The sequence below is a fragment of the Piliocolobus tephrosceles genome, chromosome 8 (genome assembly GCF_002776525.5).
Source record: "Piliocolobus tephrosceles isolate RC106 chromosome 8, ASM277652v3, whole genome shotgun sequence".
In the NCBI taxonomy this organism is placed as follows: Eukaryota; Metazoa; Chordata; class Mammalia; order Primates; family Cercopithecidae; genus Piliocolobus; species Piliocolobus tephrosceles.
In genome coordinates, this window is record NC_045441.1 from 12,393,526 (window position 1) to 12,407,059 (window position 13,534).

A 13,534-nucleotide genomic window follows, 5' to 3' on the forward strand; every position below is an offset into this window, starting at 1 on the left:
CACCACTCCTGGCTAATTTCTGTATTTTTAGTAGAGACGGGGTTTCACCATGTTGGTCAGGCTGGTCTCGAACTCCTGACCTCAAGTGATTCTCCTGCCTCAGCTTCCCAAAGTACTGGGATTACATGCGTGAGCCACTGCACCCAGCCTTCAGTCCATTGTTCTTTGCCTTCTGACAGCCATCCTCTTGGGCAGGCTCTATGGATCTCTTCCAGACTAATATCAGCCCTGAGCCTCAGCCTAAAACAAATGCAGGCAATAGCTGAGAAAGAACTGCTCCCTCCTGGGCCTGCCATGGTCCAACCTGCTGCTGGTCAGGTCACCATTTCTTCTCTAGTCCGGGACACAATTTCCACCCTATTGTGCCCAGCATGGCTTGTCCTTCAGGAACTAATTGAAGTGGAAGGATTTGGAGGATAAGCGTCTGCACACTCCTGCTGGTTCCTGCTGGGCTCCCTTGGTTACCAGACCTCGGGACAGCTCTAGGCCAGTCATGGCCCCTGGCAGTGCTGGCCACATGCCTCAGGGTAGCTGGGCCCCTCCCCCTGGAGAGCCCCGCTGTGGCTTCCCTGCCCGCTGGTCCCCCTCCCCTCTCACACTCTTTCCAATTTCTTCCAGGCCTCCCAGCCGACACCCTGCAAGGCCACCGGGACCGCTTCATGGAGCAGTTTACAAAGTAAGTGGTTCAAGTAACAGGAATGGAGGTGAATCCAAGAGCACTGTAAAATCATTCAGCCACGCAAGAGCACTGTGAGAGGTGTCTGGACACAGTGGTTCATGCCTGTAACCCCAACACTTTGGGAGGTCTAGGCGGGAGGATCGCTTGAGGCCAGGAGTTCAACACCGGGCTGAGCAACATAGCGAGACCCTGTCTCTACAGAAAAAAAAGCAAAACAAATTAGCTGGGCACAGTGGTATGCACCCGTGATCCCAACTACTTGAGAGGCTGAGGCAGGAGGATGGCCTGAGCCTAGGAGTTTGAGGCTGCAGTGAGCTACGATTGTGCCACTGCACTTCAGTCTAGGTGACAAGTGAGACCCTAAAAAAAATTTTTTTTAAATACTTGGGTTGGGGGGTGAGGTTATCTTCATTCTTTTTTTTTCTTTCTTTTTTTTTTTTTTTTTTTTGAGACGGAGTCTCGCTCTGTCGCCCAGGCTGGAGTGCAGTGGCCGGATCTCAGCTCACTGCAAGCTCTGCCTCCCGGGTTCACGCCATTCTCCTGCCTCAGCCTCCCCAGTAGCTGGGACTACAGGCGCCCGCCACCTCGCCCGGCTAGTTTTTGTATTTTTAGTAGAGACGGGGTTTCACTGTGTTAGCCAGGATGGTCTCGATCTCCTGACCTTGTGATCCGCCCGTCTCGGCCTCCCAAAGTGCTGGGATTACAGGCTTGAGCCACCGCGCCCGGCCTGTCTTTTTTTTTAATTTTGAGATGGAGTCTCGCTCTGTCACCAGGCTGGAGTGCAATAGTGCAATCTCAGCTCACTGCAACCTCTGCCTCCTGGGTTCAAGTGATTCTCCTGCCTCAACCTCTCAAGCAGCTGAGACTACAGGCACACACCACCACGCCCAGCTAATTTTTGTATTTTTAGTAGAGATGGGGTTTCAGCATGTTGGCCAGGATGGTCTCAATCTCTTGACCTTGTGATCCACCCGCTTCAGCCTCCTGAAGTGCTGGGATTACAGGCATGAGCCACCACGCCCAGCCTGAGGTTCTCTTCATTCTAAGGTGATAAAGTGACAGAACATAGCTCAGACAGAGGCAAATCTACCTATAGCTAGGGCAACTATTGGTTCTCTAATAAATCCCATAGAAGCATACAGAAGAAAGAGATTTCATCCATTCATTAGTTGCCTGCTTATGCTTCTTCTCTTTTCCCTCTCCCAAAGTTCTGGTCTTGTAACATTTATAGACTGATAACCCCTAAAAATGTATCTCTAGCCAGACCTTACTTCTGAATTCCAGCCTCTTTTTGTCCCCAATTTGACATCTGTATAACATACTTAAATCTCAAACTGTACTCTAGGTTTTCCCAAAAAAAAAAAAAAACCTTTCTCTTTCCGTTCTTTTTTTGTTTGTTTGTTTTTGTTTTTGAGACAGAGTCCCACTCTGTCACCCAGGCTGGAGTGCAGTGGTGCGATCTTGGCTCACAGCAACCTCATCCTCCCCATCTCCAGTGATTCTCCTGCCTCAGCCTCCCGAGTAGCTGGGATTACAGGCGCCCACCACCATGCCCGGCTAATTTTTGTATTTTTAGTAGAGACGGGGTTTCACCATGTTGGCCAGGCTGGTCTCGAACTCCTGACCTCAAGTGAGCTGGCTCCCAAAGTGATGGGATTATAGGTGTGAGTCACTGTGCCCAACCCATCCCCATCCTTTTCTATCTCAACAAATACTGCCATCATCCATTTAGGCCAGAGATCTGGAAGTCACCATTTTCCTCATCCCCCATGTCCAATCCACTAGCAGGTTTGGTTGATACCCTACAAATATGACCTGCTTCTGAGGTGGGATGGGGGACTGCACTCCGGAGGCAGGAATTAAGGACAAGTAAAACAGGGAAGGGGTGGAAGCATCTCTGCATAAGACACGCCCCACCAGTGTGCCATGGCAGTTTACCATTGCTATGACAACACCCAGAAGTTAGCGCCCCTTTCCATGGCAAAAACCTGACAATCCGGAAGTTACCACTTTTTTCTAGAAATTTCTGCATAATCTGCCCCTTAATTTACGTATAATTAAAAGTGGGTGTGTGTGTGTGTGTGTGTGTGTGTGTGTGTGTGTATATATATGTATGTATATGACAGCTGCTATTCTGGGCTCACTGCCTATGGGGTAGCCCTGCTCTGCAAGGAACAGGACCTCTGCTGCTGGCTGTGCACTGCCGCCTCAATAAAAGCTGCTAACATCGGCCAAGCACAGTGGCTCATGCCTGTAATCCCAACACTTTGGGAGGCCGAGGTGGGTAGATCACTTGAAGTCAGGAGTTCAAGAGCTGCCTGGCCAACATGGTGAAACCCTGTCTCTACTAAAAATACAAAAATTAGCAGGGCATGGTGGCACACACCTGTAATCCCAGCTATTCGGGAGGCCGAGGCAGAAGAATCACTTGAACCCGGGAGGTGAAGGATGCAGTGAGTCAAGATCATGTCACTACATTCCAGCCTGGGTGTCCGAATGAGATTCCATCTCAAAAAAAAAAAAAAAAAACCAAAAACCAAAAGATCTTTATTTAGGCTGGGTGCAGTGGCTCACGCCTGTAATCCCAGCACTTTGGGAAGCCGAGGCAAGTGGATCACTTGAGGTCAGGAGTTTAAGAGCAGCCTGGCCAACATGGTGAAATCCTGTCTCTACTATAAATACAAAAATTAGCCCTGTAATCCCAGCTACTCAGAAGGCTGAGGCAGGAGAATTGCTTGAGCTCAGGTGGCAGAGGTTGCAGTGAGCTGAGATCATGCCACTGCACTACAGCTTGGGCAACAGAGCAAGACTCCATAAAAAAAAAAAAAAAAAGGAGGGGAGGGGAGGGGAGGGGAAACCAGGCAAAAGTGAAGGAATAGAGTGAGAGTTGGGAGGACAGAGGGAGCTGAGAAAGGCCTCCTGGCTTAGCTCTGTGAAAGTACACCCTCTTGTTTTTCCTGTTAATTTCCTCACCCTTGACCATAGCTCCCAAATGCCAAGTTTCAGCCTCTCTGCCCGGTACCCCAGGAGCAAGCAAAGGACAAGTGCGCGGTTGTACCCACCTCCTGGTACCCCTGTTCCATTTGAGAAGCCGAGTACATATTCTATGATAAATGGCTTCTTTAGTCCAAGGAGACAGGCCCTGGGGCTGATTTCCTGGAATGTCAAATTCCGGTAGCTTGTGAAAGCAGTCGAGCCTATTACTGTTGGCTCCAACCCAGCAAGATGGGGACATGTGGTCAGGTGATTTCATTTCCTTTCATTTGCTTCTAGCTTATGAAAACACCTTCCCTGAGTAGCCGCTTTGCTGTTCCACACAGACACGGCTGCTGTCTGAGACCCCCCTGTCCTTGAATTCAGGAGAAGCAGCAGTGATGTCACAGAGACAGGCCTAAGTCTTGGGATCTGACAGGATGTAACCCGGGGGGTTCGTTTGTTGGGCTAAGCTGGAGAAAGTTCTGTGTTGCAGGCCGAAGGAGTTAAGGCCCATGCACCCCTTTCATCTCAGAATAGAGAAGTCTGACCTGGGCCTGGTGATGTGCGCCTGTAGTTCCAACTACTCAGGAGGCTGAGGTGGGAGGATCGTGTGAGCCCGGGAGGTCGAGATTGCAGTGAGTCGTGATCGTGCCACTGCACTTCAGCCTGGGCAACAGAGCAAGACCTTGTCTCCAGAAAACTTAAAATAGGCCAGGCGTGGTGGCTCACGCCTGTAATCCCAGAACTTTGGGAGGCCAAGTTGGGTTGATTGCTTGAGCCCAGGAGTTTGAGACCAGCCTGGACAACATAGTGAGACCCCATCTCTACCAAAACCACAAAACAATTAGCCAGGTGTGGTGGCACACACCTGTACTCCCAGCTACTTGGAGGCTGAGGTGAGAGGATCCCTTGGGTCCAGGGAGGTCAAGGCTGCAATGAGCTCTGATTGTGCCACTGTACGTCAGCCTGGGCGATGGAGTAAGACCCAATCTCAAAAAAATACTTAAAAATAGGTAGGGCATGTTGGCTCACGCCTATAATCCCAACACTTTGGGAGGCCGAGACAGGTGGATTACCTGAGGTTGAGAGTTCGAGACCAGCCTGACCAACGTGGAAAAACCCCGTCTCTACTAAAAATACAAAATTACCCGGGCTTGGTGGCACATACTTGTAATCCCAGCAACTCGGGAGGCTGAGGCAAGAGAATCACTTGAACCTGGGAGGCGGAGGTTGTGGTGAGCCAAGATCACGCTACTGCACTCCAGCCTGAGCAACAAGAGCGAAACTCCATCTCAAACAAAATAAATAAATAAAATAGAAACAAAGAATATATAAGTCTGGATCCTCTCAGGTTTCTTGGTCTTCAGTGTTTAGATTCAAAATAGAGATTTGAGAATGAGAAAAAGATGTTGATTTTGCCAGGTGTGGGGTGGCTCATGCGTGTAATCCCAGCACTTTGGGAGGCCAAGGCAGTAGGATTGCTTGAAGCCTGGAGTTTGAGACCAGCCTGGGCAACATAGCAAGACCCTGTTTCTACCAAAAAATCAAAAATTAGCCAGGCATGATGGTGCATCCCTGTAGTTCTAGCTACTTGGGAGGCTGAAGCAGAAGACTGCTTGAGCCCAGGAAAATGCACCACTGCACTCTAGCCTGGGTGACAGAGCAAGACCCTGTCTCTACAGAAAGAGAGAGCGGAAAAAAAAAAAAAAAACGTTGGTTTCTTCATGCGTATATCCACCCAAGATTAGGACATAGTACCAAACGATTGTAATTCTGCAACTGTTTATTGAATAGTTCCCCTGTCCCTGGCACTATGGGAAACAGCTCAGCAGAGCTCAGTCCCCACTTCCCAGGAACTTATAGTCCTAATTGTGAAGAGAACGAATAGTCCAAAAACAAAGATAAGTAATGAAAGAAGAGAGCTACCTTTGTAATTAAATTCCCTTCCCTTTTCCTATGGTTAGTTGGCTTATCCTCAGAGAAAGTCAGTTTCTTTTCATGTTACTCTAAACCAAACATTTCTCGGAAGTTAAGTCTGCAAGATAACAACATATATTCTACAGCAATGAAGAAATTAGCTTTTGGATTGTCTACTCTTCCAAAGGATTTGTGGCATGAATTACTCTTTCCTCACTACCAGGTCACTGAGGACCAGCTTTAAATAATCCTCCTCTGTAGCATCATAATTGAGTCCCAGCACCATGGAGTTTATCTCCTTGACAGCCTGTGCCTTTGGGCTGGGGAGGGGGCAGGAAGGCCAGGTGGCTGCTCTGTCCCCTACATGGGTCTGATGAAGACCCCCAGCACCCCTCAGGTCCTTCTCCACCCCTAGGTTGAAAGAGCTGTTCTACCGCTCCAGCAACCTGCAGTACTTCAAGCGGCTCATTCAGATTCCCCAGCTGCCTGAGGTAAGCGTGCCTGACCGCACACCCTCGGCACTGCAGAAGCCCCAAGTACCCTCTTAGAGGCCGCTGGGGCCTGGCAAGCGAGCACTGTTTGAAGATGTGTCTCCGTCTTCAGAACCCACCCAACTTCCTGCGAGCCTCGGCCCTGTCAGAACACATCAGCCCCGTGGTGGTGATCCCTGCAGAGACCTCATCCCCCGACAGTGAGCCAGTCCTAGAGAAGGATGACCTCATGGACATGGATGCCTCTCAGCAGGTGAGGACCACTTGGGAGAGAAACATGGCCTTTCCTCTTGCCTGCAAGTACGGGGAGAGGCTGGGGGAGACCCTGGCCAAAGCTCATTGACTCTAGCCAGGTTCAGCCTTCTCTTCACCTAGCACCAACCTAGACTGAGCATCCTGCTCTGTGGCAACCAGAAGGATCATAAATGGGTCTGGCTGGGTGCAGTGGCTCACAGCTATAATCCCAACACTTTGCAAGGCCAAGGTGGGAAGATTGCTTGAAGCCAGTTCAAGACCAGCCTGGGCAACGTAGTAAGACCCCATCTTTACAAAATTAGCCAGACGTGGTGGCACACATGGCTGAGATGGGAGGATCGCTTGAGCCTAGGAGGCCAAGGCTGCGGTGGGCTGTTATCATGCCACTGCACTCCAGCCTAGGCAAGAGAACAAGAACCAGGTCCTAAAAATAAATAAATAAATAAAATAAAATAAAAATAAAAAAATTATCCAGGCATGGTGGTACACACTTATACTTCTAGCTACTCAGGAGGCTGAACCAGGAGGATCACTTGAGCCAGGAGTTGGAGGCTGCAGTGAGCTATGATTGCACCACTGTACTCTAGCCTAGGCAGTAGAGTGAGAACCTGTCTCAAAAAAAAAATAAAAAAAATTAAATTATCTGAACCAAATTGAGAAAGGGGGCATTCTCCCGTGTCACCCAACTGACCCACACACAGAATTCTCTGGCGCTCTGACTTATTCTCACTCCTTTTTGGTCAACCACAGAGTTTATTTGACAACAAGTTTGATGACATCTTTGGCAGTTCATTCAGCAGTGATCCCTTCAATTTCAACAGTCAAAACGGCGTGAACAAGGATGAGAAGTGAGTCCAACCTGGGTTCAGGCAGATGGTACAGGAGCTAAGTTAAGCCATGGTCTGCCTCGAAACACTAACCAAAGAGGAATTCTTAATGATACCAGGGCTTCTTAGATAAAGAACATCTCGAAGGGCCGGGTGCAGTGGCTCACACCTGTAACCCCAACATTTTGGGTGGATGAGGCAGGAGGATTGCTTAAGGCTAGGACTTCAAGACCAGCCTGGGCAGCATAGCAAGACCTCATCTCTATTAAATAAAAGTAAAAACATTAGCTGGGCAGGTTGTACACACCTGTAGTCCCAGTTACTCAGGAGGTTGAAGTGGAAAGATCACTTGAGCCTGGGATATCAAGGCTTCAGTGAGCTGTGATCCATGCCACTACACTTCAGCCTGGGCAACAAAGCCAGACTGTCTCTAAAACAAAACCAAAAACACACACGAAAGGAATGTCTTGACCCTCAAATATTGGCCCCTTTAATCTCAGAAGAAAATCAATAACCATGGACTTATGAGTATTAGATTAGTATCTGGTAACATTTAGAGTATAATTTATGGCCTTTCAAAGAATTGTCCCCAAATTAATACCACCTTTTGATTTCCTACCCTGAGCTCACAATTAAAAAGAGAGGGATAGAAGCACTATGGAAGCAGACTCATTCCCCTTCTCTTCCCAGGGACCACTTAATTGAGCGACTATACAGAGAGATAAGTGGACTGAAGGCACAGCTAGAAAACATGAAGACGGAGGTATGCCTTGGATCTGCTCTGCCTTTGCGATTCACCAAAACACGGTAGATTTGAATGTTAAATATGCATCACACTGGCCAGGCACAGTGGCTCACACCTATAATCCCAGCACTTTGGGAGGCCAAGGCAGGAGGATTACCTGAGGTCGAGAGTTTCACCCTGGGAAACCCCGTCTACAATAAAAATACAGTAATTAGCCGGTGTGTTGGCAGGCACCTGTAATCCCAGCTACTTGGGAAGCTGAGGCATGAGAATTGCTTGAACTTGGGAGGCAGAGGTTGCAGTGAACTGAGATCACGCCACTGCACTTCAGCCTGGGCGACAGAGCAAGACTCTGTCTCAAAAAAAAAAAAAAAAAATTGCATCACATAGACACTTTTTGGACTACATCCTTAGGGTAGGTTAATTAGTAGAAACAAGCCAGGCGTGGTGGTGCACGCCTGTGATCCCAGCTACTGAGAAGGCTGAGGTGGGAGGACCCCTCAAGCCCAGGAGTTTTGAATCCAGTCTGGGCAACATAGTGAGACCCCCGTCTCTAAAACCAAATAAAAGCTGGTAGAAATGCTAAATCCAAAATGTGTTATCTGTCATAATGCATTTCCATTTGACATGCCATGAGGACAGCATTTAGGCCAGGCACAGTATCCATGTGATTGATGCCCAGAGATGACCTTGGTCCCCACGAGGCTTAGAAGCTCTGGGGAACAAGACCAGACCTTCTCACATGGCGATAAGGAGAGATTGGTTTGCTGGGCACAGTGGCTCACGCCTGTAACCCCAGCACTTTGGGAGGCTCAGGCAGGAGGATCACTTGAGCCCAGCAGTTCAAGACTAGCTCGGGCAACATAGTAAGACCCCATCTCTGCAAAAAACTTGTTAAAAATTAGCTGGGCATGGTGGTGCATAACTGTAATGCCAGCTACTCGGAAGGCTGAAGCTAGAGGATCTCTTGAGCCCGGGAGATTGAGGCTGCAGTGAGCCACGATCACCTCACTGCGCTCCAGTCTGGATGATATGGTACCCTGTCCCCCCACGCCCCCCGCCAAAAAAAAAAAAAGAAGAGATGGTTGTCAGCAGTGTTGGTGCCATATTAACAACCGCCCCTCACAGTGGCTGCTCAGGTGACTTTACCCACAGGGACAGCCACTGCTACCCCCAGTCAGTCTAAAGAGGACCACAATTCCCCTGTCATCTCCCCTGTTATGGCTGTTGATTGAGGACCTCCTAATGACCAGATGGTCCAACCCTCCCGGGACGTGGGGAGTTGACTTCGGGGAACCGGGTATTTACGTGGAAGCACAGTAGGACCTGCTTCTCCAGCCCATGCCTGTGACCCGTGGCAGTGGGCGGTTGGCCTCATGACCCGAGTCCCCCACAGAGCCAGCGGGTTGTGCTGCAGTTGAAGGGCCGCGTCAGTGAGCTGGAAGCAGAGCTGGCTGAGCAGCAGCACCTGCGGCAGCAGGCGGCCGACGACTGTGAGTTCCTGCGGGCAGAACTGGACGAGCTCAGGAGGCAGCGGGAAGACACCGAGAAGGCTCAACGGAGCCTGTCTGAGATAGAAAGTGAGCGGTGGGTGGGGGCAGGGGCGGGCCCTGGGGGCAGGCGCGGGCAGCAGAGCCCGGCTGGACTCAGGATGCGGCACAGAGGCTGGGCGGGAGAGCCCCAGACTGTCTTTCTAGAAATAGTCAGGAACGCCAGCCCTTAGCCTCAGTCCAGAGGGTGGGTTTGAGTCCTACAGGCACAAAGCCCTGTGTGAGGCACCGCTGAGCACATAGATGGGAAATATAGAAGATGGCCCTGAAGTGCTTGCCCTGGGCAGTGGATACTAAGGGAGAAGGAGAGAGGACTGAGGTCCTGCAAAGAAATTGACATACAAGCTGAGAGCACAGTGGCTTATGCCTGTAATCCTAGCACTCTGGGAGGCCAAGATGGAAGGATTGCTTGAGGCCAGGAGTTCAAGACCAACCTGGGCAACATAGCAAGACCCCCATCTCTAGAAAAAATAAAAAAGATTAGCCGGGCATGGCAGCACATGCCTGTAGCCCCAGCTACGCTTGAGGCTGAGACAGGATCACTTGAGCCCAGGAATTCAAGGCTGCAGTGAGCTGATTTTACCACTGCACTCCAGCCTCGGTAACAGAGAGCCTTGTCTCTAAAAAAACTCAATTAAATTTTTTAAAAATCTGAAAGCCCCCATAGAATAAATACCATGTATGTAAGGGCTGAAGAGGCATGAATCCCTGGCTTGATTTTTTTGTTGCTGTTTTCTTTTCTTTTCTTTTCTTTTTCTGAGGCAGAGTCTCCCTCTGTCGCCCAGGCTGGAGTGCAGTGATGTGGTCTGGGCTCACTGCAACCTCCGCCTCCCAGGTTCAAGTGATTGTCCTGCCTCAGCCTCCTGAGTCGCTGGGATTACAGGCGCACACCACCACGCCCAACTGATTTTTGTATTTTTAGTAGAGATGGGGTTTCACCATGTTGGCCAGGCTGGTCTCGAACTCCTGACCTCAGGTGATCCACCCACCTAGGCCTCCCAAAGTGCTGGGATTACAGGCGTGAGCCACCTCGCTTGGTCCCTGGCTTGATTTTTAACCAGTTGAATTCTTTTTAAAGATGACTTCCCAGAGAAGTTTCTGTAAGTAGGATTTTCTTTTCTTTCTTTTTTTTTTTTTTTTTTTTTTTGAGATGGAGTCTCGCTCTGTCGCCCAGGCTGGAGTGCAGTGGCCGGATCTCAGCTCACTGCAAGCTCCGCCTCCCGGGTTTATGCCGTTCTCCCGCCTCAGCCTCCCGAGTAGCTGGGACTACAGGCGCCCGCCACCTCGCCCGGCTAGTTTTTTGTATTTTTTAGTAGAGACGGGGTTTCACCGTGTTCGCCAGGATGGTCTCGATCTCCTGACCTCGTGATCCGCCCTTCTTGGCCTCCCAAAGTGCTGGGATTACAGGCTTGAGCCACCACACCCGGCCTTGTAAGTAGGATTTTCAAGGGAGAAAAACATATATGCATTCCTGAAATCAAAGGAGGATCTTTGGCCGGGCACAGTGGCTCACACCTGTAATCCCAGAGGCTGGAGGATTGCCTGAGCCCAGGAGTTTGAGACCCAGTCTCTACAAAAATCAGCTGGGTGTGGTGGCATATACCCATGAGCCCAGCTACTCGGGAGACTGCGGGGGAGGATGGCTTGAGCCCAAGGAGGTCGAGGCTGCAGTGAGCAGTGATTGTGACACTGTAACCCAGCCTGGGTGATGGAGAAAGATTGTCTCAAAACAAGTAGGATCTTCAGGCCGGGAGTGGTGACTCACGCCTGTAATCCCAGCACTTTGGGAGGCCGAGACGGGCAGATCATGAGGTCAGGAGATCGACCATCCTGGCTAACACGGTGAAACCCCATCTCTACTAAAAATACAAAAAAAAATTAGCCACGCCAGGCGCGGTGGCTCAAGCCTGTAATCCCAGCACTTTGGGAGGCCGAGATGGGCGGATCACGAGGTCAGGAGATCGAGACCATCCTGGCTAACACGGTGAAACCCCGTCTCTACTAAAAAAATACAAAAAAACTAGCCGGGCAATGTGGCGGGCGCCTGTAGTCCCAGTTACTCGGGAGGCTGAGGCAGGAGACTGGTGTAAACCCGGGAGGCGGAGCTTGCAGTGAGCCGAGATCGCGCCACTGTACTCCAGCCTGGGCGACAGAGCGAGACTCCATCTCAAAAAAAAAAAAAATTAGCCAGGCGTAGTGGTGGGCACCTGTAGCCCCAGCTACTCGGAGGCTGAGACAGGAGAATGGCGTGAACCCGGGAGGTGGAGCTTGCAGTGAGCCGAGATCACGCCACCGCACTCCAGCCTGGGTGACTGAGCAAGACTCTGCCTCAAAAAAAAAAAAAAAAAGAAGGATCTCTAGGAACCCTGGCTTATTGCAAGGAAGGCAAGGGTCCCTCCTAGGGTAGACTCCTCACTTTGGTCCTTGACAATACAGGGAAAGCCCAAGCTAATGAGCAACGATATAGCAAGCTAAAGGAGAAGTACAGTGAGCTGGTTCAGAACCACGCTGACCTGCTGCGGAAGGTAGGACCCTCAGCCCCTATCACCGTCCTGCAGGCCCTGCACCTCGGGGGAGGGAGTGGCTCAGGCCTGTGGCTTCCTCGGGGCCAGCAACCCCTACATTGATCTCTAAGGCTTGCCACCATCTCGGGAATCACACCTTTTCAGTCTTCCTTGCCTCTGTGTCTTGCGCTCTGTCCTGGGTGCCAGCCCCATGGAGGTCACCCACCTTCTTTATTATTCTGTAAATACTTGAGCGTCAAGCAGCTGAAGGTGATAGCTCTGTTCCGGCTTCCCTCTGGGTAGGAAAGTGATTCCTGTGGCTGACTCTAGGGTGCGCACAGCCTGAGTGTGATTGTCCTAGAAGGAGGATGTCCTCTAAGCCTGGGATCTCCTGGTTCAAGACACTGTTCTTCTTTTGCAGAATGCAGAGGTGACCAAACAGGTGTCCGTGGCCAGACAAGCCCAGGTAGATTTGGAACGAGAGAAAAAACAGCTGGAGGATTCATTGGAGCGCATCAGTGACCAGGGCCAGCGGAAGGTAAGTGGGAGGAGGAGCACTCGGGAAATGAGGGAGGGGGCTGTTGTGTTGGTGACGGGGGCTTTGTGGCCTTCTGCTCCACGGGCAGTTCTGTGGGTCGGTTAGCATCACACAGCAGGGAGCACACCATGGCGGCCACACAGAACATCAAGACACCGTCACCAGTACATACGCGAAGTAATGGAAGGACCCAAGTTGCATGGGTCTGATCAGCAAAGGCTTTCCAAGGATGAGGCTGGAGGAGAGTTTGAGGAAAGGAAAATACATGGGTAGCAGAGACAGAAGGATGAGCTTTTTTTTTTTTTGAGATGGAGTCTCACTCTGTTGCCCAGGCTGGAGTACAATGGCATGATCTTGGCTCACTGCAACCTCCGCCTATCAGGTTCAAGTGATTCTCCTGCCTCAGCCTCCCGAGTAGCTGGGACTACAGGTGCCCACCACCACGCCTGGCTAATTTTTGTATTTTTAGTAGAGACGGGGTTTCACCATATTGGCCAGGCTGGTCTCGAACTCCTGACTTTGTGATCCACCTGCCTCGGCCTCCCAAAGTGCTGGGATTATAGGTGTGAGCCACCGCGCCCGGCGGGATGAGCATTATTTACAAAAACTTGAGAACAGGCCAGGCACAGTGGTTCCCACCTGGAATCCCAGCTTGCGGGGGGATGATTTGAGGCCAGGAGTTCCAGGCCTGTCTGGGCAACAAAGTGAGACCTTGTGTCTACAAAAAATTAAGACATTGGCCAGGCGCAGTGGCTCATGCCTGTAATCCTAGCACTTTGAGAGGCCAAGGTGGGTGAATCACGAGGTCAAGAGATCGAGACTCTCCTGGCCAACATGGTGAAACCCCGTCTCTACTAAAAATACACAAAATTAGCTGGGCATGATAGCGGGCGCCTGTAGTCTCAGCTACTTGGGAGGCTGAGGCAGGAGAATCACTTGAACCCGGGAGACAGAGGTTGCAGTGAGCAGAGATCATGCCACTGCACTCCAGCGTGGTGACAGTAAGACTCCATCTAGAAAAAAAAAAAAATTAAGAAATTAGCTGGGCGTGG

The 13,534-nt window shown here is 50.6% G+C and overlaps 1 protein-coding gene across 4 annotated transcripts in view; it reads left to right on the plus strand.

Annotated features, from left to right (window-relative positions):
• Positions 1 to 13,534, plus strand: part of HIP1 (huntingtin interacting protein 1) — a 216,859-nt gene that overhangs the window by 178,135 nt on the left and 25,190 nt on the right. For all 4 annotated transcript variants that reach the window (XM_023218703.1, XM_023218700.1, XM_023218702.2 and 1 more), the window contains 8 exons: positions 619 to 676; positions 5,988 to 6,063; positions 6,176 to 6,316; positions 7,069 to 7,166; positions 7,836 to 7,908; positions 9,287 to 9,470; positions 11,877 to 11,965; positions 12,366 to 12,482. In XM_023218703.1, coding sequence (XP_023074471.1) covers positions 619 to 676; positions 5,988 to 6,063; positions 6,176 to 6,316; positions 7,069 to 7,166; positions 7,836 to 7,908; positions 9,287 to 9,470; positions 11,877 to 11,965; positions 12,366 to 12,482 — 836 coding nt within the window. The remainder of the gene's footprint in view (positions 1 to 618; positions 677 to 5,987; positions 6,064 to 6,175; positions 6,317 to 7,068; positions 7,167 to 7,835; positions 7,909 to 9,286; positions 9,471 to 11,876; positions 11,966 to 12,365; positions 12,483 to 13,534) is intronic.